This window comes from Sturnus vulgaris, chromosome 19 (genome assembly GCF_052056855.1).
Source record: "Sturnus vulgaris isolate bStuVul1 chromosome 19, bStuVul1.hap1, whole genome shotgun sequence".
NCBI classification, from domain to species: Eukaryota; Metazoa; Chordata; class Aves; order Passeriformes; family Sturnidae; genus Sturnus; species Sturnus vulgaris.
The window spans coordinates 10,210,555-10,234,757 of NC_142261.1; the positions used below are offsets into that span (position 1 = coordinate 10,210,555).

A 24,203-nucleotide genomic window follows, 5' to 3' on the forward strand; every position below is an offset into this window, starting at 1 on the left:
GATTTTCCAATTTCTGGTGGCTATAGCACTGCAGGTTATTCATGCTACACCTTATTGAGCTGATAAGTCATCAGGAGAGGAAGAGAAGCAGCCAAGGGTGACACATGTGCAGACACACTAAAAATCACAGTAAGCTCTTACATTTCATGCCCACAGCAAGTTCCCAGGAGGCTGCTGCACTGGACAGGGCTGTTGGTGTGCTTTGAAAAGTGAGACAATATTTCCTGAGCTCTGCAGACATATCATGTTATGTGCAAGCATCTCCTTTTTCCCACTGAGTAAGTTCTGCAACACTCAACAAACAAAAACACTTGAAGGGCATACCCATAAATATTTCAGCTAGTTGTATATAGGTTACTCCTTTGGAGTTGAATAACTGGAGTAAAATTGACACAGTGTGTATTTTATACTGAATAGCACAAAACTGACCCAGGGAGTAGCAAGGATTATGAGCCAGACTGTGGAATGGGAGCCATACAGGCTCTTCTGTGAGGATATTCAATAATGGAATGTTTGGAAGGTAGTTGCTGCCTTCATTTTTGGCCTTCACTGGAATTTCCTCATTTAAGTGTAAATTTGGGGAATCAAAACTTATTTGTCTATATGGTGGCTTTATATGAAAACAGTGAGGGAAAATAAAAATTAATTAAATTCTTCACATAAGGCTACATCTGACCTGACCTAAAAGAGGATGACTAAAATAGGCAAAAACATATTTATTTAAACTAAGATATACTTTTAATAGCAAAGTGTTGCTGAAAGAAACCAGATACCCAAATAAGTGGCAAGCTAACCCGCAGCACTGAAATAATGTACAAAATATGATTTTTGATGACTTTTCCCTTCCTGCTCAACAAGGCTGATTTCATGTTATTCTAGGCAGGCAAAGGTGTGAAGCTTTATAAAATAACCTGATCTTCAAGAGAGAAAAGAATCACAGGCCAAAGTGCATTCTTCCAAACCCAGAGCCTGGATTGCTGTGGAGTTTTATCAGTTCTCCACATCCAGAATGAAAGCCCATTGAGTAAGAAAAATATGCACCCAATCTTTATATCTTTCTACAACAGCATGTCAACATATTCATTGATCCCAGTGAAGAGTATCTGGCTCTCTTTTTGTCACATCACTGCCTTCACACACCCCATGGGAGAAGCTGGCTGTGAACTCACACCGAGGCTGCAGTAAATGTTCATAAATGTCATTCCCCTGCAGGCATGGGATGCTGTACAGCAAAATGCAAAAATGGGGAACAAGAATAGAAGGCACTTTATTAAGGTAATGTTCACATCTAAATTTCACCCCCATATAGATAATGTGTGGGTGAATAAAAGATTTAAGCAGTTAGCTTAATGCTGAATATTTTAGTGACAAATATGGTCTGTGCACTTCCCAAAATGTCTAGAAGTATGCAAAGCAATAATATGGGAAAGGCAGGATAGAAAGAGAAAGGAAACTTTTAATCTTAAGGTTTATTTTTAGGTGATCTATTGAATGAAGGTTTGGCTTTTCCTTAGAACACCCACACCCATGCAGCAGAGCAAAAATTCTGATGAATGTGATACCCAGAGTATCACAGCTTTCTCCATGGTTGTTTTTTTCATATAATGTAGTCAGTTAATTAGATCTCCTCTGATCAATCACTGAATTACCGCTTCAAAAGGCATTATGATATGATGAGAGTGCCTCGCAGCAGTTAAACACTTTGATTTTTCTGTCCTAACACATTTACAACTGATGTCAACTAGGTCCTCCCAGCAGGAATAAAGAAATACTTTTTAAAATTACAAGAACAATTCATCTTAAAATTTCAAATCTAAAATATTACTGTAAAATGGACCAGTAAAATTACTGTAATATGGATTCATGCTCTCCATTGGTTCTTTCTAGTATTTAAGACCAATCTCTTGCATGTTTTCCACATTTCTTGTGTTTTGATCTCAAGCCTCTGGAGCTTCAACTTTCTCTCTTACTCTTGTTCTATTCAGCTGTTTTATACCATCACTGTTATATATCTGTGACTTCAGCTGTGTTACAGCAGCTCCTTCCTTGATCCTCAGGAGTCTGACTCAAAAACCAAAGCAGTGTAGTCATTGCAAAGAGATATTGACAGGAACTCTTTTATTTTCCTTTTGTGACTTGGCTCTTGAAGAGAAACTGTGATCTAAGGGTTAAAACTGTAGGTCCCAACTCGATCATGAGATTTGCAGGCCTTGGCATTGGGGATTATTGGCTAGTTACTGCCTTGGCTTGTCCTCATGCCTGTGTGAAAGGGGAGCAGGGATTACAGGACAATGTCACCCCAAGAGTTCCCTCATTATAGTTTCTGTGAAGAGCTTTGGACTCCTTGGAAAGCAGAGAGTACAGGGAGGGGTGGTGTGTAGTTACAGGAAAGGTCTGGTTTTGCTTCCTCTCCAAAAGCAGATGCCATGTGCCACATCCAGGGATCTTTGCACAGTGCTGGACAGAGGAGTTATGCTTGCAGTAAAACAAGAAAATAAAGAAGCTTTCTACATCCTGCTTTTGTTTGTGATTTAAGTCCCCAAATGGGGCAAAAAAGATACATTGGTTTTCTGAGCACAAATGATGGAAAATAATTTGCTTTTTAATTCTACAGAAATACTTTTGCCAGAAGAAAACTGTTCTGCCATTGCCTTTCCAACAGGATAGTGCAGTCTGCAGGTAATTAAACAACAGAAAGCAATACCCATAATTCAACAGTATGTCTTAGCTGTTATTTGGCAATTCTTTTTCCCTTGAAAACTCCTATACATAATATGAGCTTAAAATGGAAATCACTCACAGCAAGTTCCATTTCATTGTGAATTGTTCTCATACACCAATATGTAACCACATTTGTAAGAAACCCAAATCTTTTCCTGCCAGCTGAAGCTGTCCTGCACTCTTACAAAGTCTGCTATTTTGAATTTGAATACCTGCTACGTGGGCAGCAGACCCCAGGGAGATGACACACAAGTCTGGCAACTTGCCATTCTGTGAAATGGAAGGGTGCTGACAAAACTGAAGGGGATTTAGAAACCAGCAAATAGGATGAGAAGACACAGGATTTTCATTTGTCTGGAGAAATTAGGACTTGGCTATTTTTATAGCAAGGTTGATTACTGCCTCCCAAATTAAACCCCACTACTCAGGGAAACATATTATCATCTGGAATCTGGTTCCCTTGTACTTGCAGGTCTCTCCACGGCCAGGCTGACACAGCAAAGACTGATTTCCAGGTGCCTCCAAAGCCAAGAGGAGGAGAGGTTATTGCTCCTGACCATGCAGATCATTCCTGGGGCCCAGGGAGACAGTGTGCCCCCTTGTCCTGTGAGCTGAGCATGTAAAAGGTGACAGAGTTCTTTTTAGTAACTCAGCTGTTAAAAAGAACCAGAAGAAATCACAGTTTGAAAGCGTGAAAAAGGAGAAAGATGCTGGGGAATAGCACTGACTACCTCAAGCTAATGCAGGGTTTCTCATCCATGTAGAATGAGCTTTAGCACACCAGGAGCAACTTAATTACTTCTGTTCAATGTTTTTCCACCCACATGTTTATCGTAGTTTGTGCTCTTGGAAAGTGCTGAGGAAACAGCTCAGGGCATGAAAGGGGATTACTCTCATAGGTAATGGGTGCTGCAAAAGCTCCTCTGAAAGCTTCTGTGCTGCACGTACCCAGGATGCCTCCCCCTGGGCAGGACTGTCTGGCTCCTAATGATGTGACAACGGAGCAGATCCTGCAGGGACACGAAAGTGCTGGTATTTGCACCAAGGAGTTAACAGCTCTAAGGATAAGTAATTACACATATAAGTATACAGCTAATAAAAATCCCTGTTATCCTGTACTTTTTACATTAAAATTTCTTGTTCCCAAGAAGTGAATCAGGCCTCTCTTTAGATAATTTATAGAATACCAGTTTCCATAACAACATAATTGCTCAGTGAAGCAAAAATACCTGGCAGAGTTGCCATTATCATGAAATAATTGACCACAACAGTGAGTGAAAGAGGCTGCATTAAACCCCACATTGCTTTGTGTCAACATGGTCAATTACAATCCAATAATGCCAGATCAAAGACCAGCATTCCTAAAACAAGTCATTACAAATCACAGCATATTCCTCAGAAGAAAAGCAAGATCACAGTGAACAAATATTTTTCCCCTACAACAAAGCACAGTCTTGTCCAATCATTTCATGGTTGCAGAATTCCATGGCCCACACCATGACAGGTAATTTTAGGACATAAGGGTTTGCTGTAAAGAAATATGAGCAAGAGCAGCTCTCTCAGTTTGTGCCTTTATATGAGCAGAGGCACGAGCTACTTTTTAATTCTTAATAGGAGTGTTTGTTCCACAGAGGCTTGGCAAACATTGTCATGTGGTAAGATTCAAGAGGGAGAACTCACATCCACTGCTGAAAACACCTAGTTCATTTAAAGAAACACAGCACCAGTCTAGATGTAGATCTCCCCATGGAACCATCATATCTTTATTCCTCCTGTGGGCTGCAGAAGCAGCCAGCCCACAGCCCGGTTTGTGTGGGAGCACTCAGACCCAACACCTCTCATGTGAGTGTGCAGTGCCACCCTGCATGTCCCCAGCCCAGCTCTGCTCTGCACCCTGCTGTGCTCACCATGTCCCTGAGACATTTTTTGTTTCTCTGCAGCTTCTCCAACAGCAGTCTGTCACACGCTGCCAAAGGCACACTGTAATCCCAGCAGCTGGCCAAGGATGTGTGAGGATGGGAGCCCTCTTGGCCTAAGTGTTGGAAGATCGTTCCACCAGGAAGGAGCCAGCTTGGATCCTGTGTCCAGAGTCTCCCTGGAGCATGGTAAGCCAAGAGGGAGCCTCAGGTACAAGGCAGCCTGTGAGTCAGATCAGGACCAGGCAGGAATCAAAGTCAAATTGTTGGTAGGGTATCCCAAAAAGATCATGCTGGCCTGAAATATTGGCCATGCAACTCCTCCAGGTCCAGAGTAGTTCTGCCTGTTCCTGGCACTGTCAGCTTTGTTTTGGAGAGACTGTCACAGAATGCTTCCAGACTTCACAACTCACAGAGACTAAAACCTACAGTACAAAATAGTTACATCTCTAACTCCTATGTGCCATATTACAAGTCAAACTGTTCCCCTGTTCTTTTCCCTTTGCACCCCTTGTTCCTTACACACAGGCAGGGTGAGCACAGCATGGTTGGCTCTGTCCTTGGACACTCCTGAGTCATCCAGGCCATGCTTTACCCCCTCAGCAGTCAAGAGATGTTTCCCCTGACTTCAATGCCGTGAGTCACCATGGTGGATGAGTGGTCTTTCTGCTCTACCTGATGTGATATTGATAACCCTGGGAAAAAACAAACTTGTCAGAAACTCTGTGGAGATACTAAGCCTTGAGAAAAACCAGGATGGCCTTTTATTTTACTACGTCTTTCTTGGCTAACACTCATAACAGCTTTCTTTCCCTTCTGTTTAATGATAAATCTCTGTTTTTTTCACTCTTACCAAGCTCTGCAAATACACTTTCCCATCTTGTATTTCTCTACTCAGCATCAGGGAAAAGCTGGGCACACACATGCTGGATAGCTTTGGATATTACAGAAGCAAAGAAAAAGAAAGGTCACACATGAGTCTTATCTCTGGTTCTGCAGTTCTGGCCTGTTTTGCAAGCAAGACACATATGTCGTTTAATTATTCATTAGGGTAACTGCAAACTCACTGAGGGTGCCTGCACCTCTTGCAGTAGAGGAGGCTGTGGCTGTAACACCTCGGCACAGAGGTATACAAACAACCAGAAAAAAGTAAAATATTTGTCAGAAATCAAGTATAGGAAAACAGACAGAAGAATAAAGCAATCATTCAGAAAGTGGGGAGTGGGACAGGGAGGGAGGGGGAGGGAGAGAGAGAGAGAGAGAGAGAGAGAGAGAGAGAGAGAGATTGGCAAAAGAAACCTGATCGCTTGTGCTGTCTCCCCTGGGAGTCTGTCAGCCCACTGGCAGGAAGATTAAGGATGTTGATGGGAATTCCTTTCTCACCACAGTCGGCTTTAAAAGCACAGGACAATAACCTACTTTTACAGGTCTGGCTGTGGCTTTCCCACAACACATCTTTTTCTCCCTTTACTCTAAACAAAAAAGGATGATCCCTTGCAGTGCTATCTGAGTGCTGCCCTCACAGCGGAGGTGAAGGTATTGATTGAAGCACTTGGACATTTATTGGATTTGCGGCTTTTCTGATGTGTGAAAAATGCTTTGTCCTGCTCAAGTCATACAGTCCTACATGCTCCAGCATTTGCTGATGTAACCACCAAAGGTCTAGACCCTCTGCCACACTTCTTTTGTGAACAGACCAACCAGTGAAACCCCTGCAAGGCAAGACACAGATTTCAAAGCGTCAGATTTAACAATATACTTGACACTGGCCTTAAAGAGCCTGCACATCTTAGAGTTCACCTCTCCTTGACCCTCTGGGAAGGACAATACCCATTGCTGCATCCACAGCTTAAGCTGGATTGCCTGTTTCAGTATCTTGCTCTCTTAGGAACCTGTTTAGCAGAGGGAATTTGCACTGCCAGGTTGCCCTGGATGGTTCCTTGAGTCCAGTTCTCCAACCCTTCCTATGGCTTATTTACTGTGGGATGGAGAAAAGCAAGAAGGGAAAAAAATTACTTAGAGGCAAGGTCAGTGCCATCCTTTTGCCCCATAAGAATAGAACTTTTTGTTTTCTATTTATACAGACCTTCATGATCTTGATCTGAGTAAGGAAAGAAGATTGACCCTCTTACAAAGACTTTTACACCACTCTCTTATACCTATGCTTTATTTTCACCCTTGTTTGCTAGTATCACAAAGAAGGCCTTCATATGTCCTGGGCAAGGTGACATTTCTGTGTTCTGTGATGACATCACTGGCATCAGTCACTTGCTCTTGGCTCTTTGTGTGCTTGAGTCAGTCTGGCCTTTTTGCATTTTCAGAAAGGGCCATCCCTGGAGTGATTTCCAGGCTGAAAGATCATTTGTTCTGTACACACAGGAACATTCTGTGTTGCAGGAGCACCAGTTCTTGAAACGCCTGATCTAAATCTCCACATGAACAACTCAATATTGCAGTACCTGAGGAGTGAAATCTCACATCAGGCTTCAGCAGTGCAGTTAAAACAAAAAAAAACCCTTATGTCTGACTTGTTTCCAATAACTAATTCTTCTGTTTTCTGGACATAACCAACCTGAAACAGGGCAAGAAGAGCAGAAATGGGAGTTGGGTGTCCACTTACAGGCAGGAACTGTCCCAGCTCTCAGCTGAAATACATTTTAGGATCCTAATAGATAATGCCACCATTTCATTGTAAAGAAACTGCATTGTTTTATGCTTATCAGTTTTTCATAGGTATTTGATTGGGATGACATATACAAAATAAAATGCTAATAAAGTAGTACACAAAGGAGTTTTAGACGCAGTAACATAACATATTTCTAAAAAGCCAAACCAATAATTAAATTCACAGGACAATGGATTTTTTTTTTAAAGTGAAAGTCAATAACATGTTGTGCTATAAACAGCTTTAATCCAGGGTTACTCCAGATAACACAGTTATGTTTTGCAGTCAATAGTCCCCAAAAGCACATTAAGCTTGTATAGATGCCTGACTAAGATGGTGGCATATTTACAATACATTTCACTGATTTATATGTGCTTTTGCCTCTCCATCCAAGCAATAGCTTTTCTTCATCCCTATCCTAACAGCTGCAGCAATGGGGTTTGTTTCAGGCTTTGTTTGGGAGATTAAAACCATCTCAGTATAATCTCTTTTTGTTTTATACACTGAAGGAAGCATTAGAGATGAAAATTACTGCTACAATGGATTTCATTAATCACACCAGGAGGCTTGGTTTGCTGTAGTAGGCACTTCCAGCAGAAGGTGCTCACAATCAGTTTAAATATTAAACGCCCTCCTGTGTTTAAATAGCGATGATCAAATCTGTGCAATCACAGCTCCTCTTGGGACAGGGCTTCTTTTAAAAGGCCCAATATTGCCCAAACCATCTCACCTTATGGTGAATCCCTCTCTCCAGCAATTTAAGCATCTGTGGACAAAAGGACTGGAAAAGTCAGTGCCTGGGGGAATTGCTGTGAGATAAAGGAGGTGTCACCTCTGGGTCACCAGCCCAAAAGAAATCATAACGGTTATAAAGGCCAACAGTTACCGTGGTGGGACCAGTGCTGGCAGCACGAGGCACAGTCTCTGCCCAGTCCTTGGAGAGTAGGTGCTCACATTACAAAAAGCAGCACTGCTGTTAGCTGATGCTACCAGGACAAAGGCTAAGGATCAACAGGTCCCCCAAGCTGGACTCTTGGGGTGTATCCCCACTAAAGGCCAAGTCCCAGTGGCAGATGGCCAGAGGGAAGTTTGCATTCCCACAATTCATGTTCTAACTGTTACGAATAATCAGCAGCTCTCGGGGGCCCTGGGTCTGACACGAGGCAGGAGCCAGCCCTGCATCATTCACCAACTGTCCCAGCCAAAAACAACCTTGGACTGATGTGTTGGGGCTGTTGCATACAGATGGACATGGTCTAAATGAAGGAAAGGAAAGCAAGCCCCAAGAAAGCAGCATACAAAGAAAAAGGCTGTAAAACTCATAATTCCTTTCTGCAGAATCTAGGAATCAAAATAACAAGTTTCCTTTAAAATGTTTTTTTGTGCAATCACTATTAAAGCCTTGCTCGAAATTAAAGTATAAGCAGAAACTGAGGGAATGAGGTCTTAGCAAATGTGACAATATACAGGTTTATGCTGCTGTATTCTGCCTCAGCCTCCCTCCTGTACTGGGATCTAAGGAGACAGAAAATCAACAAAACCAAAACTGAAACCCTAACCAGTCCTGCCCCTAATAGAGGGAGTAGTGCTGGGAGCTGAACTGACTACAACTCCCAACGTTCACTGAGGGTACCTTTAGGACAAATGTTACCCGAGAACATCCCAAACAATCTGAAATTGAAAGCAAGCCCCGGTGGCTCTTGGAAGCTGTAGTCAGCTCCCCGGGGCGAACTACTGAGCACAGAGATCCTGAGAGCTGCTCTGGCAACCAAAAGAGCCCCGCTAGAGCTCTGGGGGAGCGGGCGGCGAGCGGGGAGAGGGGACGAGCGCTGCGCCCCTCGGGGGTGCCAAGTTCTCTCCTTGGCCTTCCCCAATGTTCTGGGGGGATTTTTGGCCTGAGCCCGCGGCAGAAGGGGCGAGACCTGCCCGCGGCAGCAGGGGCCAGCAGGACCCGGTTTTCCCCGCGCCAGCCGGGCGCGGTGGCGGTGGCTGCGCCGGCGGCGGTGGCGGTGGCGGTGGCACTGGCGGTGGCGATGCGCTGCCGGGGCCCGGCGCCGGGGGGCGGGGGCCGGGGGCGGCGGCGCTCCCCGCCCAGCCGCCGCAGCCGCGGGCCGGGCGCGGGGGGCGCAGCGGAGCGGCGGCGGCGCGCAGGGCCATGTCGGCGCCGTGCCTGCGCCTGCCCGCCGCCGGGTCAGCACCGGCGGAGGCGGACAGCGCCGGCGGCATGGAGCCGCCCGGGGCCGCCGCCCTGGAGCTGGCCCTGGAGGAGGAGCTGGCGCTGCTGGCCGCCGCCGGGGAGCCGCCGGAGCCGCCGCCCGCCGCCGCCGCCCGCGACCCCGAGCTGCTCTCGCTGATCCGGCAGAAGGAGAAGGACCTGGTGCTGGCGGCGCGGCTGGGCAAGGCGCTGCTGGAGCGCAACCAGGACATGAGCCGGCAGTACGAGAGGATGCACAAGGAGCTCACCGACAAGCTGGAGGTGAGGCCCCGCCGCGCTCCGCTCGGCCCCGGCCCCGGCCCCGGCCCGCGGGTTCTCCCCGCGCAGCGCGGCCCCTTCCCCGGCGAGCGCCGGGGGCGGGCGGCGGGCGCGGGCCCTGCCGAGCAGCCCGCGGGACTCGCTGTGGCCGTGACGGGGAAGAAAGGGTCTGAGCAATGCCTGCGAGGCCTGGGGGAGGCAAAGCTGCCGTTCTACCCCGCTCCCCCCGGCCGACAGCCGGCGTGTGGGGCCGGGGCCGGGCTGTAGCACCGCGCTCCGGAGGATCCTGGGGGTCTGTTCTGCCCCAGGACCACCTGGGAGAGATGTGAGCGGCTCATCTCGTCACAGAAATACCTCGGAAGTTAAATTTGCGCAGCAGGTACTGAGCTACAGAGCATATGTGACCCTTACGCTTAAGCTGTTGCAGCTAAGGCTTTAGGCATGGCAGGAGATAAGCCCTAATGATACATCGCTGTTAGCTCTGAAAAATGCCTACAGGTATGTGGAGAGAGCTGCTTGCCAGGAACTCGGGGAATTGAGCTATTTATTGATTTTTAAAGATAAAATAGAGCTATTGCAAAGAAAAAGACCTGTGCAGGCACCTTTTTTTTTGGAGCAACTCTCTTGCACAATTGTGAGAGAGCCATTATTATTATTCAGTCTTCTTCAGAGGTACTCTTGAGATTGTATTTCTTCCAATAAGTAATACTGCTTAGAAGGCTGAGAAAAGCCTCTCACCTTTCTGGAGAGAGTTTGAACAGTGCTGGATTAACACTCACATTTCAAGTCACAGCCCTAGACCAGTCCTTTCTGCACAGTCCTGCATATTCCTGTATTCCTTCCTCACAGACTTAACATTTCTCAAGTTCAAGAGGATTTGTGAAATTACTGTATGCCCTTTGTTCTCCTGACAAAAATTCCTCTCTCTTATTAAACTTGTCATTTTACCCTAGCTGATCCCTTCCTCTTTGCAGGGGAATCTCTCTGCCTTTGCTATTCCAATAGAAAAATAGTGAAGGTGACATTTGCTCAAATTATTGCTTAGTGGCTCTGTTTATCAGATTAGAATTTCCCAGAGTATTAAAATTTGCCAGAGTGAATGTTTCCAGGTTGATCTTTAAGCAGGAACAGACGTATGTGGTGTTGTGTTGACATGGTTTTCCTTAGGAGTTGGAGTAGAACCTTTCCTACCATTAAGGGAAAAATGCACTAGTTTAGGTACCCACTGACCTGCCTCTTAGGGAGTTCAGGAGCCTCAAGTACCACTTTGTTTGCAAAACGTGGAGGTGAAAAGGAGAGGGGAGAAACCATGACATTATAGTACTTTAAATAACATCCCACAAATGTTTACCTCCACTCTCACAGGCCCATTCAGAAGGCAAATGAAGAGATTGTAAACACAACCAACTGTTTGCATATTTTCATCCCTTTACTATCACCCTAACTTGACAGTGGAATAACTGATTGCTATTTTCCAGGCTACCCATTTGAGAGGAGTTAGTGTTATCTACTTAAGGGTCATTTTTTTCGCACTGGTTTTGGCAAATTTAACCCAGTGCTGCTTCACACAAAAAATCAAATTTCAACATTAATCTTCTGAAACACAAGCTTGATAATCCCAGTCTCTTCAGATTAAATCTTGGCCTCCTCCTGTTGCCACTGAAGTGAATAAAATTTCACAACAAGCTTTTTGATTTCAGAGGAACAGAGAGGAAGGGCCCACAGCTGTTCTCTCCTTCCCTATGCTAAGAATTTTCTGATGGTGACAAGAAGCAAAGTCCCAGATGAGATCCTTGGTGACAACCTGATATAATGATGTTTAAGTAGCACTTAGAAGGAGGTATTTTCTCTCAGTCCACAGTTCAGAATTGGTTACAAAAGCTCAGTGAAGCGTCTCCATTTCACAACAGCCAAGGTACCGGTCTCTTCATTGAGTGCTTTGCCTCAAGATTAAATATATTCTAGTTTTGTGGGTTCATTGCTGAGATATAGCACTCCTGCCATACACCTACTCTGGCAAACCTTTCATTTCACAGCCTGAATTTAAATTCATTTCTAATCGTGAAATTGAAGTTCTGTAATAAATTCTGATATGTGATCCTAGACAGTTTTATCCTCTGTAAGGGATTAAAACAGTTAATACTGCTGTTCCTGTGACATAGAGGAGCCTGCTGTGTCCAGATGTTTTACAGTATGAACCCTCTTTATCAGCTGGGAAACTCCCCCTTGCTTTCATGTCTTCAGATGAGGCCCAGCTCAGTTAAGTTGAAGAGAAGATGTTTTCAGAAGAAAACATCTTCTAGAAAGCAATTCTGTGTAAAAATCAATGAACAGCTGGTGGATGGAGAGACACTCAGGAAACAAGAAATTCCCCTGCTGAGGACAGCAGTTTGCCCTCTCAGCACTACGTGCAGATTTCTCCTCTCCAGACCTGCAGCCCTGCAGGTGCTGGGGTGAGGGCAGGCCAGGAGAGCTGGCTGCTGGCAGAAGCAGGAGGGACCAGTCAACACATCTCATCAACATAATCCTCCTCTCTGCAACAGCCTCTCCGTGCCCCACTGCTCTGTTCTGGTGTCTCTGTCACAACAGAATAAACTTGAAATTCTTCACATCCTTCTAGTGCCAGCCTTTGTGATGGTCATTTATTCGGGCTGCGTGTAGTGGAGATTTTCTTTTGTAGTGAAGGACTAAAATGCTTTTTAAATGATTGGCAAGGCTTATCAGTGGCTTCTAAATCACATTTAGGTGTCTGGGGCACTTGAGCTGCAGTGCTGCTTCTCAGCAGGCTGAAGTTCCACTTTCCATTTAGAGAAGGCCCTGGATCTTTCTAAACGTTGCCTAGCAGTGAAGGAGGCAGAGCTATAAAAGACAGAATTTTCAGTGTGCCGCTGAAAGTGAAATTGTGGCTGCTCCAGCCACACTTGGACTACAAACAAGATTTCTTTGCAATGGTTGTCATGGGCCAGGTGCTGGGATCTCATGCCTACCTATTACATTAAAATATTTATATTACTGCTTAGCTCTCATTTGCAAGGATTCTCACTCTTTTAGTGTCTGAAACATGGGGAAATCCCGTACTATGGGCCACTGTTTTTAATCAGCTTTCCCTCATATTTAAGGGTTTTTCATGAGAGTCTGGAATTTGCAGAAAGGTTTGGAAGAGCACAAGCAACATGCTGCTACACTGGGTTGGAAGGAGCATAGGAAAGGATTTGGGGATAGGGTGAAAAAAGAGAAAACATGGCATCTGTGTGGCAGAACAAAAAAAAAAAGATGGAAGATTAGCATACACAGGCCAGAGGGCTGGGGAGGCACTGGAGGGCTGTGACATTCAGACCTGCTCAGGAAGGTGACAGGGACCCTGCCAGGAAGGCTGTGTGTCATCAGCAATAGGCACCCAGGGAAAACAGCCCCCTCACAGCCTTATTTCTAACAAGCAATAAAAAGCCACTTCACATAAATGCAGTGCAATTTTCTTTTCTGCCTAGCAGGTTTATTTTTCCCTCCTATCAGAAGTGCCATGGGAATTGTTCACCAGGGAACAATTCAATTGGGAGAAATAGGCAAGTGCTACCAGTGTTTGGCCCAGTGGGTTTCTGTTCTTTTCTAAGACACGTTCCTTAAAGACTGGGGAATCTGATAGATAGTAGCAGGAGATTATTCTGGGGATCAGAGGACAACCAACAAGGAGAGGACTCCTGTTTTTCAGGTTTCTCTGCTAATCCTGGGATATGCCCATGTCCCCAGTCTGTGACTGTTCTGAAAGTAAATGTGTGTCTTCAGTCACCAGGGGAAATTCAAACTCAGGAGTTTTGGAGCAGAGATTCTTTCAAATGGGCACAACATAAATCTGCTTTGACCTGATTTGCAGCTCTGTTTCAATCAAGCCCTCATTTAACTGAGCCTTTAAAACATGGAAAAGTTTCACTAGATTTGTGGTGTCCCTCGTTTTCCAGCCAATCCAAAGAGAAGCAGAGTCTCCAGAACTGAGAGTGGTTTCTAAGAAACCTGAACCCAGAACATGAACGTACATAATGTCTATAGCAACCAGTTTATTGCATCCATTGCCATTCCAGAGCGGAGTGCATCAAACAATGGAGTTACTGTGCACTATCAAACTCTCAGACAACTAATTAGGTCAGGAATAGAAGGAGCAAATGGATAGATGATTCAGCTGTTGTTCATGAGACCCATATGACAACAAGGATGCCTCATCTACATTCCTCACCAACAGTAAGGGTATACAGTTTGTGTATTTTTAACTATAAAGCCAATTTTAAAAGAATTATGCCACTGACCACTGAAATATTGCTTTGGAGTTAAGCTGGGCTCTGCTAAATCAATTGCTCTGTCTGACCTATATATTCTGCCTATTGACATGCAGCCTACTTTACTCTTTTGGCAGTTATTTCAGTAAAAATCCAATGTGCTGAACTCCAGTGGCCAAGGACAGGCCAATTGCTGGAAATGGAAAATGGCTTTAGTGCCAGTGACCTGCCCTGCTGTGGAATTGCCATCTCCATGGCATCGTCATCCTCGTTCTTGCACAAGGTTTTAGCCCCAGCACAGATGAGGAAAAGGAGACATTCACCTTTTTTCCCCTCCCTTCCTAACCTCATCTCCCCCATCATTTAGCACCTGGAACAAGAGAAACACGAATTGCGGCGGCGCTTTGAGAACAAGGAGGGAGAGTGGGAAGGAAGAGTGTCTGAACTGGAGAGCGACGTGAAGCAGCTGCAGGACGAGCTGGAGAAGCAGCAGGTGCACCTGCGCGAAGCCGACCGCGAGAAGACGCGCGCTGTCCAGGAACTCTCCGAGCAGAACCAAAGACTCCTGGACCAGCTCAGCAGGGTGAGTCAGCTGGGTGCCACAGCTGGGCCCGGGACAGGGTCACAGCTCTGCTCCTCTGGGGCAAAGGAGTGGGAAAGCTCCCACTTGCAGGGAAACAAATGGTTCTGCCTCTGGTCATGTTACACAGGTGCCCCTAAGACACGCCTTTAAACTGATTTAACTCCTCTAAGGAGTGATGCATTTCTTTGGCAAAACAGTTGTGTTTCTGGGTTGAGTGGTCATTTACTGCATAGTTGTCTCTCTCAACTGTTTTTGTATCTAGAACCGATTTAGAAAATCTGTTTCTAATTTACTAATACGCTGAACAAATGTAGCATGCAAGAAGAAGGCTAATCTGCAACAGTGGGGTGAAAGGCTTTTTACAGGCCTCCCTTTTTTGAGATACATTGCCTGTAATGTTGTAGAATTGAACATACCATGTCATTCTCAGATGGTGTGTCACTACAGATAACTTTGCCATGGTTAGATGTGTGAGAACCTACTGAAATTCCTTGGAATGCCATGTTTCATCAAAGAGCTTAACTTGCCTCTGAATGAAAGAGGATTTATAGTGAGGCTGCTACAAATCAGCCTAATTGACTGAATACTTGCAGCATGAGTTTCTTTCTGACAGCAAAAGACTTAACAGTTTCTGCCTCCTTTCCCCAGAAGTTAACCTGTCTTCTGGAATTAAGAACCTTCATTTTTTTCCTCCCCACTGGACAGTTAGTACAAACCATATTTTTAATGCTTGAGAACACAGTTACTCCAGCAGACTAAAGCATTTGCTTGTTATCAGTTGCCTATTCCCAAAATAGCATAGAACAAAACCACACACATTTGTGCTGAAGAGGCCCATCTCATGCTGCAAGAACATCTCTCAAACTAGATTCTGTCAGAGCTGAGTCTCTGGGGCTGACACAGGGATTTTGCCTATGGGAGGGTGGACACCTCAACCACAACACTAGGATCAGAGGTCTCTGAACAGGGCCAAATGTACAGGTCTTCACTCAAGCTGTGTTTGCAGTTGTTCTGTGCCTCTAGAGGTGAGAAGAGCTAGTCTTTGGTATGAGACTCTGTACTAACACTTGAGGAAATAATTCCTCATTCCACTGTAGATGTTCTTGTCAAGGATTAAAAAAGTCACTTATTCCAATTTGGTTAACTGGCTTTTAAAAAAAAAAACAAAAAAACAAACAAACCCCAAACAAAACAAAACAAAAAAATACCTCCTCTTCCTTAGCTCAGGAATGTTGCTAACTTTATCCATGTTTTTAAAGCAATATGTCCCAAGTGAGCTACATATCTTTCACCTTTTCTCTGGACAGAGCATATTCCACATACACTATGGATGATAGTTTCCACCCAAGATTGCACAAGCCCTGTGTTGTGTCAGGTTTTTTATCCAGGGCTAAGAACATGGCTCCCATCAGATCTAGTGACTCAATAATTTTCTGTGTATGTATGATTTCTGTCACTGGCTGGGGAATGTAAGATTTGTTATGGTCCCAGCATAAGCATAAACTGGAAGAACAGACTAGAAGGTAGGAGAGGCAAACCAGACAGCTTGTTTTGGGCTTTTAAACCACATGGGATTACCCTTGTGCTACAGGAACCTCTCCCAGCCAGATGCTCAGAGAGCCACTCCACAAAGCCTTGTCAGAGGAACCACCAAGTTAAGTCTGCCAGCATGTGGTGTCCAAGCATGGGTTTTGTTCCCTTAACTCCCTATTAGTGCCAGAAACGACATTCAAAAATGCTGAGTATTGGTGCTGCCTTTCCCATTCCAGCCCAGCCCTGCTCCCAGCTTGGAGGACAGTTTTTCTCCAATGCAGATAAGCTCTGATAGAGACAGAGCTGATGTTTGCCGAGGCATGATTCACTGCTCATTGAGTTTGTCACCTGGCCAAAACTTGCCAGTAACTCAAATATAGCAATGGGTATAGCAAGGTAAACAGTCTTCTCACAGTCAGGAAAACCTGGACAAATTGAAAGAGAGTGAGGAACAATCTGTTACCATTCTCAGGGCTCCAGCTGAGGCTTTTTAAAATCCCAGCATTATATTAGCACTTGATTCCTGGCTGCTTAATATTCCATATTTGCTGCTCCATAGTGTATTTGCAGTCTCATGTGTCTCGTCTCTTATTCTGAAGGGGTTACACATAAAATCCTTGAGGCAGGGGCACTTCCTAAGCCCTGCACCCATGTAGTTCTGGCTCCTGTTACAACTTAGGCTTCCAATTAATAAAAAGGACAAATAAGAGCTGCATAGACGTGCTTGTCTACAGCCATACTGCCATAGGCTGGAGTCTGGCCTGGGATCATGAACTGAGCACTGGGAGAGGAAAAGTCCAACAAAGAGGTGCTGTTACAACTTCTGTGACCCTAAAGGTGTTGCTAGTATTCTCCTCGTGTTCGTGGTACTGCATTTGTGTCACCGTGGGTTGTTATGAGAAGTCTGGGATAAAGTGATGAAAGCCTTGTTCAGAGCCTCAAGTCTGCCCCATCCAACACTCTATCCTGCTTCACTCACAGGACACAGACAGGCTTCTGTCTGGTAGAGTCATTCTGCACTACCGAGTACTGGTTCCTTAAATTTGAATTTCTACAGTTTTTAGCAATTAACACCTCGTTGCCCCATTTAACAACACTCAATCATCTCTCTCCTGGAGAAGGTATCCCCTTGGCACCAGGCTCTGTGTGTTGAATGACAGTCTGCCTCAGGAGCTGCCAGCCCACATGGTCCTGCTTGTTTCTTCTGGATTCCCTGGGCTTCAGACCATTTTACCTCAAAGCAGGGCAGCAGCCACTATCTCCTTTATTCCTGCCCCTCCTCCTTCCTGCTGCTGCCATACTTTCACCAACTAATTAGTTGTTAGGACATTTTTTTTAACTCTGTCTTCCCCAGAGATGAAAAGTCAACACATACTCACTTTGTCTAAGCCTGGCACAAAAGCCAACCAACCAAGCACACATGCACACACAAGGACAGCAAGGAGACCTGGAAAACTGTGTCTTGCAATTAATGCCTAGGACTGAAAAAAATCCATTGTCAGTTCTAGCAAAGACTAATAAGGAAAACTCAAGGATAAGAATTTTAAGTCTGTTCCAGTATCTAAAAATTAGCCTCTTGCCTCTGTCACCAAGAGGCTAAAATAAGGTCCTTTAAATGGTTTGAGGTCTTCCAATGAGGTGGTGATATAGGAGAACTTTAAATATCTAATAATAGTAAGTAGGCTATAAGGAACTTTTCCTCCTCTTGAAATACAGCCTTTGGTTCTCTGCTTTTAGCAGAACAAAGATACTGCCTGAGGTTAGAACAGCATTAAACCATGGGGAAAATTTGGTTGGCTGGACTGGGAGCACATAGTGAAAGATGTGACTGAAATGCCAAAGAGCAAGTTTAATACCTCCACAGTATTTTTTAATTCGCTACATGATGATTAAAATCCCTTCTGCACATTGCTTTGATTTCCCTCCCCCTGCCTCAGCACGGCAAAGGGTGCAGGAGCTCTCAGCAGTGTGTCCACACCATGCTAAATGCCAAGTTTACCAAGGAGAACTGTAGAGCTCCTCATGAGCAGTGTGCCAGGGTACAAACCACTCACCAGAACTGCTCAGAGCTAAAGTATAGGAGGCAAAGAACAGTTCTGCTGAGAAAGTCGAGGCTTGGAAATTATTGAATGTTCTGTTTCCAGCTCCTCAGTCTCTCCCATCTGTTTCAGTTCTCCACTCGGATAAAAAAAGAAAAAGAAAAAAGAAAAAAACACAATCCTGTGCTTTCTGTCCTTTTATGGGGGAGTGTATATAGGGAAAGGTCTCCTCTTACATGTGCCCACAGCAGGTAACACAGCAAGATTCCTGTCCCCACCTTTGGGCTTCTAGGAGTTACTAATGCAAATAATAATAACAACGAGCAGTCATCTTCCTATAATGAGGCAGCATATTACTACTTTGTCAGGAAGTGAATGAAAAAAGACTTCCACGCTGTTTCTGAGTGCCTTCACCAGATGGCTTTCCCACACATTTCCTGCTCCCCAGCTCTGGCTCCTGGAGCTGTTTGCTGCGTGTAGCTTGGGCGAGGCTCATCCTTCCCTGTTCAGCTGGGCTTCTTTTATGGTACATGGAGCACAGGGGAGCGATTTCACAATGTCAGGCTCAGGTAGTTTTTGCAATGCAAATCTGTTTCCCGGGGCAGTGGAAGTGTCATCTTGCACTGCTGAAACAGCTCCTTGTGTTTAGAGAGGAGCGCTGGGCTGCTGTGGCATCCCTCAGAGGGGCCCTCAATCACCAACTCCTTAGATTCACTCAGCATCTAAAGCCAGCATGCTGCTACAAAGAATGAGGTGTTTCAACCAATCCCTCTGCTACAGCAAGAACAGGAGCAGCCAGCCCATAATTCTCCAAAGGAGGTATTATTTACTAACCACAAAACCCTCCTTTCAGTAATATTTCAGTTGAAGTTTCTCACTTCATGCTCTAACATGCAGCATGTTAGAGAACTGGCAGGCAAAGCCTGGCTTTGCTTTGAAAGAAACAGGTTTTTATTTAAGAACAAGTTCTTAAATAAAAGAACTGTATTCTCCTTTCCAAATTACTTGCATTTTAAATACATCCTTTTATGGTCAAGAACACCCAAGAGAGGCAGGTCTGTTGTCATTTATTTGAAGAGTTTTTTCTGAATGGTTAGTTGCTGGGTCTATCAGCATAGGAACAACACTGGTTTTAAGAAATTCAGATTATTCACTGAAAAATAAAGTTATTGGAAGAAGTGTGCTGGGCAAGGTGCACTGCTTTTGCCATGCCAGAAATTTGTAGCAATTACACTATAAATTATGTCTTTAATTCCTTATTTTGTCTATACAGGTGCTTAATGAAAGCCTCCTTATGTTTCTTGGTTATTAAGTTGTCTCCAATAGCCCACCAGGGTCTATTGGGAGCTCCATCCTTAGCACAGAGGCAAGTCAGGCTGAATTTAAGTCCTGCTTCAGGGGGTTTATTTTTAACCAGACTAAGATCCTGAGTGAACCTGGGCTAAAGAAGGGTTGCTTTGACTATCTCTACATTTTAAGGTGCAGATCAGCCACTTCACTGAATTCTTTTTCATAAAAACTTTCCAGTTTTTGCTCTTTAAAGTATTTACTGGACCTATTCAGTGAGTAGCTTATTATAAGGAGCTCTACACTGAACTCTTCAAGCAGAGAGTCCTGCATAGCAAATCTTCACCTGCATCACCACTGAGCAGTGTAAATTCAGTGGAAGGGGAGATTGCAGGAGAAAAGGCAGCACTGCTTCCTGTTGAAGGGGCTGAAGCAGCTGCTTGTCCTGGTAGCTTTGGTGGGGCTGCTCATTCCTTGGGGGAAGGCAGACAGCCCTTGAACACTTTTTGTGCCTGGCATAAGGCTCACTCATGTCACCCATGCTGAGGTGAGAGGAAGCAGACACCAGCACCAGACAGAGCCAAACTCTGATTCCAGCAAACCTCCCAGTAACCTCATTCCCCAGCTCCCCACCCCTCTGGAGCATCAGCAGATCCTCACGCCACATAGCCAGATCCCTGATCACCCAGGGAATACTAATGAGGAAGGTTCCTACTCTCCAGTTGCTTCTCCTCTAGCAGAGAGCACTTGTTAATAATTCAGCTTCATGCCACATCAGGCCTGGAGTGCTGAGCCTTTCCATGCTAAAGCTGTAAATATAGGACGTGGCTGCAGCTCTGTGTTCTCGCCTGCAGAGTCCTTCAATGAAACGATTCAGTGCCCTAGAAGGTAATGGAGAAACACCTTGAGGTCACTGCTGAGTGGCACTTACCCACCATCCCTCTGGGAGAACAAGGAGAAAGGCTCAGCCCTCTGCTGAGAGTCAGTCCAAGCCTGCAGCACCAGTTAACCCCATTTTAGGACACACAGAGCTTTGGGACCCAACAGGAACAGGGCCATCCAGACATCAAAGAATAAATACAGGAAGTGCCAAAGAAGTAATTTCAGCAAACATGAGGGGGAGCACCCCTGCAGAATTTGCCCAAGGATTTTGCACACACTCATTTCATGGAAGATTTTTACCCTTGAGTCCTTTGGTTTTAAGTGCTGATGAGCACTCAGGGAATGGGCAGAAAGAGAATGGGCTGTAGTGATAGGACAGGGGGGAATGGGGACGGATTAAAAGAAGGGAAATTTAGGTTAAGCATTAGAAAGAAATTTTCTCCTGTAAGGGTGCTGAAACAATGGAGCAGGTTGCCCAGGAAGGTCGTGGCTGTCCCAGCTCTGGCAGTGTTCAAAACCGGGTTGGACTGGGTTTGGAACAGCCTGGTCTAGTGGGAAAATTCCTGCCTGTGCCAGGGGGAGTTGGAACTAGATGATCTGTAAGGTCTGTTCCAATCCCTTAACATTTCATGCTTCTATGAAAGCTGTGCATGGAATAAAACAGGGGCTAATGAATAGCAAAGCCCTCCCCAGCAAAAGAATTACACTACTATTAAGGTTAGGAAAAATAAAATGTTACTGTAAAGGCAGTGGAAATACACAAATCGTTGCTCCTGGGCAAAAGGATGGCATCCCTGGGTCCCAGGGGCTGGGTGGGACCCTCATCCTCCTCTGGGCCATGGAGCATCCCCTCCATCCCCGGGGAGCCCTCGCTGCTTGCCGGATGACAGCACGGCATGTCCCAGCTGGTGATGTTGCTGTGGCAACCGGGTGTGATTTCTGTGCCTGTAACGCCACGACAGTCAGGGACACGCAGGGAGACGCACTTGTGACGTCCGAGGCGGGCGGGCGGTGGCCGCGGCCCGTCTGCCACCCCCGTGGGCTCGGCTGGCTGCCAGGACGTGTTCCCGTGTCCCCTCTGCATCCTCCGCGGGCCCCTCCCCACCTTTCCCCCTCTGCTCACGGCAGTTACCCCCAGAATGTACCAGCCCAAGGCAGCCTGTTGTCTGTACCACCACAATGAGCTCCCGAGCCTCTGGGGGACAGATAAACATTTTATATCCTGGCTGAAAAAAGCTCCTTGTGAGCACATCAGTGAGCCCACACAGGGTGACCCCGCCAGGGCTTGGCACAGAGCATCTCCTGGGAGTCCAGCCCGGGCCATGGCACCAAAGAAATGATTGTCTGCCCGAGCCACTGAGCCTCCAGGCTGTGCACAGCTCATCTTCCACCCTCTGAGGCTCGTGGTGACTGGATGGAGCAGCAGAGGCTGCCCCTGGAGACATCACAGAGCCACACCTCATGTCCCACCACCACCCCCTTTCAGTGGGCAGCACATCTGCAGCAGTGAGTGTCCAGAGTACTCTCTTGGACAAATATAGGTAGGTGTAAAGCCCTGGTAGTCAGCCACACACTGTTCATCCCTGCACTTCAGCTGAGCCCTGCTCATAGCCCAGCTTTCTCCTCCAGCCAGTGGTCCTAGAAGAGATTTCAAAAGTTCCTGTAAGGCTTCTGTCTTGAGACAGCAGCAGTACCACTAATCTGTGAACATCTGAAAGCCAGAATCCAACATAAAACTGAAGCTGAACTTGTTCTGGAGTAAGAAGATAAAATTCTGAATGAGTTCTTTCCTCCCCTCTTGCCCTGCACTAAAAATATTGAGTGGCTATTCTGTTTATGTCCAGGTCGTTTGTTGGAATTGTTTTATTATGCAGTAGCTCAGAGGTAGGAACACATGGGCAGAAGAAATTTTTTCAAAATATTTCTGCTTATTCACACTTGCTGTAAACACTTCCTCCAGGAGATTCTAGAAAGTAGGACACAGAAGGTGTTTGTATCCAGCCACTGCATTACTAGCTAGAACCAAACAGGATTGAAAGCTTTGCAAATAGCTACATAAAAAAAAACCAATTAAAAGCATTTGATCTTTAAAGGCCCACTCTGGGTTATAAAGTTTGCACACCTTATAATGAAAGTCTTAAAATTCCTTCTTTTTTCAAGCCAGCTTGCTTTTTCTAAATGCAATTTAGTAGACAATAGCTCAAGAGGGAAGTCTCTTCTACACTGAGGGGGTTTTGCCAGCTATATTGGGTGCTCTGATTACCCATGAAATCAGAGGCCTCTTGCAAACAGCCTAGAGCTTAACCAATATTTTGTTAGAATAGCATTTAGCAGAACCCAGTTTATTTTGAGCAGAGATGCAGGATCAGCAAGGCACTCTTGCTGATTTCTGGTGGCCACAATGCAATACAGAGCTGGCTCCTGCAGCACCACCACAGGGATGGGAAATGCCACCTCACATAGGGACACAACAGCTTCCAGAGGCAAGGGTACAACAGGAAACAACTGACAGATGAGGACATAAGTCCAGGGACCTGCATGTCTGAGCAACTGGAGTAAAAAGCTGCTCATAAGCAGCCCAAGAGAGCATTTAATTTGGAGGAGATACAGGCTGGCCTCACAATCTCAGTAATCCTTCTGCAGGGGCTCAGTTCTGGAGATGCCAAGACCTGCAACACGTTTCCATCATGGATGGCATCCCTGTTGGTATTTGAGGGGGGATTGCTGAGGTCAGAAATGTTGGGAACAATTCCATTAACTTTCTCACCCTCTCCTAACTATTCTTCCCTGGAAGGTTCTAATGTTGATGCATGGAAAGAACATTTTTAAAAGGAAGGACTGCTTGGATAGTTTCAGCTGGGTTATGACTCTACCAAGATTAGCACAGTAATGCAGATGTGTCATACATATAGAGCTTTTACAGAACAGTTCCAAGATCTGCAGATGTTTGGGTAACTAAAGCATCCAGCTCATTGGATTTGCCCTTTAAATGGAATCCTTCAGTTCCTTTGCACTTCAGTGCACCAAGATAACAAAATTTAACCTTGTGATTGCTTTGTTCTCTACATCCTTTAAAGTCTGCTTCTGAATCCACTTCCAGACTTGGCAGTTTTGTAGTGACAGGGGTGCTCTTAGAAAACTGTTCCATTTGGCAACTCTTTAGCCTGAGCTGTTCCTGGTTACTTGTTGAACAAAGCACCATTGTACTTGGCTGTCTACAAGCTCAGATCCAGGAAAATGGAAGTTTTCTACAATTCAGGTGTAGACCAGCAGATTTGTCACTCACACCAGAACCATTAGACAGGTACAAACCTTAAGACTTGCTGGAGGGAAGGGTCTATATTTATGGAAGGCATCCATAGTCCCAATTGCTTTTGCAGGTGAAGTGTTTCAGGAGAAAAACACCCACAAATTTCAAGAGAAGGGCACCTTTTGGAGAAGCACCTAAAGAGTTCTCCCTTGTTTCTACTTGGTTAGCAATTGATTGGCATAGATTTTATTGGAAGACCAGGAAACTGAGGCACTGACAGACTAGGCAGTAATTGTCAGTGTAAACCAATAAATGACCCTAGTGAATGAAAAAATCTCCACTCAGGTAGAGTACACAAGAGTTTGAACTTTTCTCTTGATTTTATAGAGTGGAGATAAACTGAGTTGGGGCTTTTTGTTTTTAAGGTTTAGAATAGGGATTTAGTGCTTTATGTCCCACAATGATAGCATGACAGGTGCTCAGACATTACTCCTTGACCGAGTATAAGCTTTATTTTCCATGTCCCTTACATAAAAGGCAATATGTATAAAATGCAGGATAAGAATTAGACTGCTATTAAAAAAAA

At 45.3% G+C, this 24,203-nt stretch overlaps 1 protein-coding gene across 1 annotated transcript in view; it reads left to right on the top strand.

Moving 5' to 3' along the window:
- The first annotated feature begins 9,457 nt into the window (after positions 1 to 9,457).
- BICDL1 (BICD family like cargo adaptor 1) overlaps positions 9,458 to 24,203 on the top strand; it is a 47,800-nt gene continuing 33,054 nt past the window's right edge. The window contains exons 1-2 of the mRNA XM_088176045.1: positions 9,458 to 9,778; positions 14,411 to 14,626. Of these exons, the coding sequence (XP_088032171.1) occupies positions 9,458 to 9,778; positions 14,411 to 14,626 (537 nt within the window). The remainder of the gene's footprint in view (positions 9,779 to 14,410; positions 14,627 to 24,203) is intronic.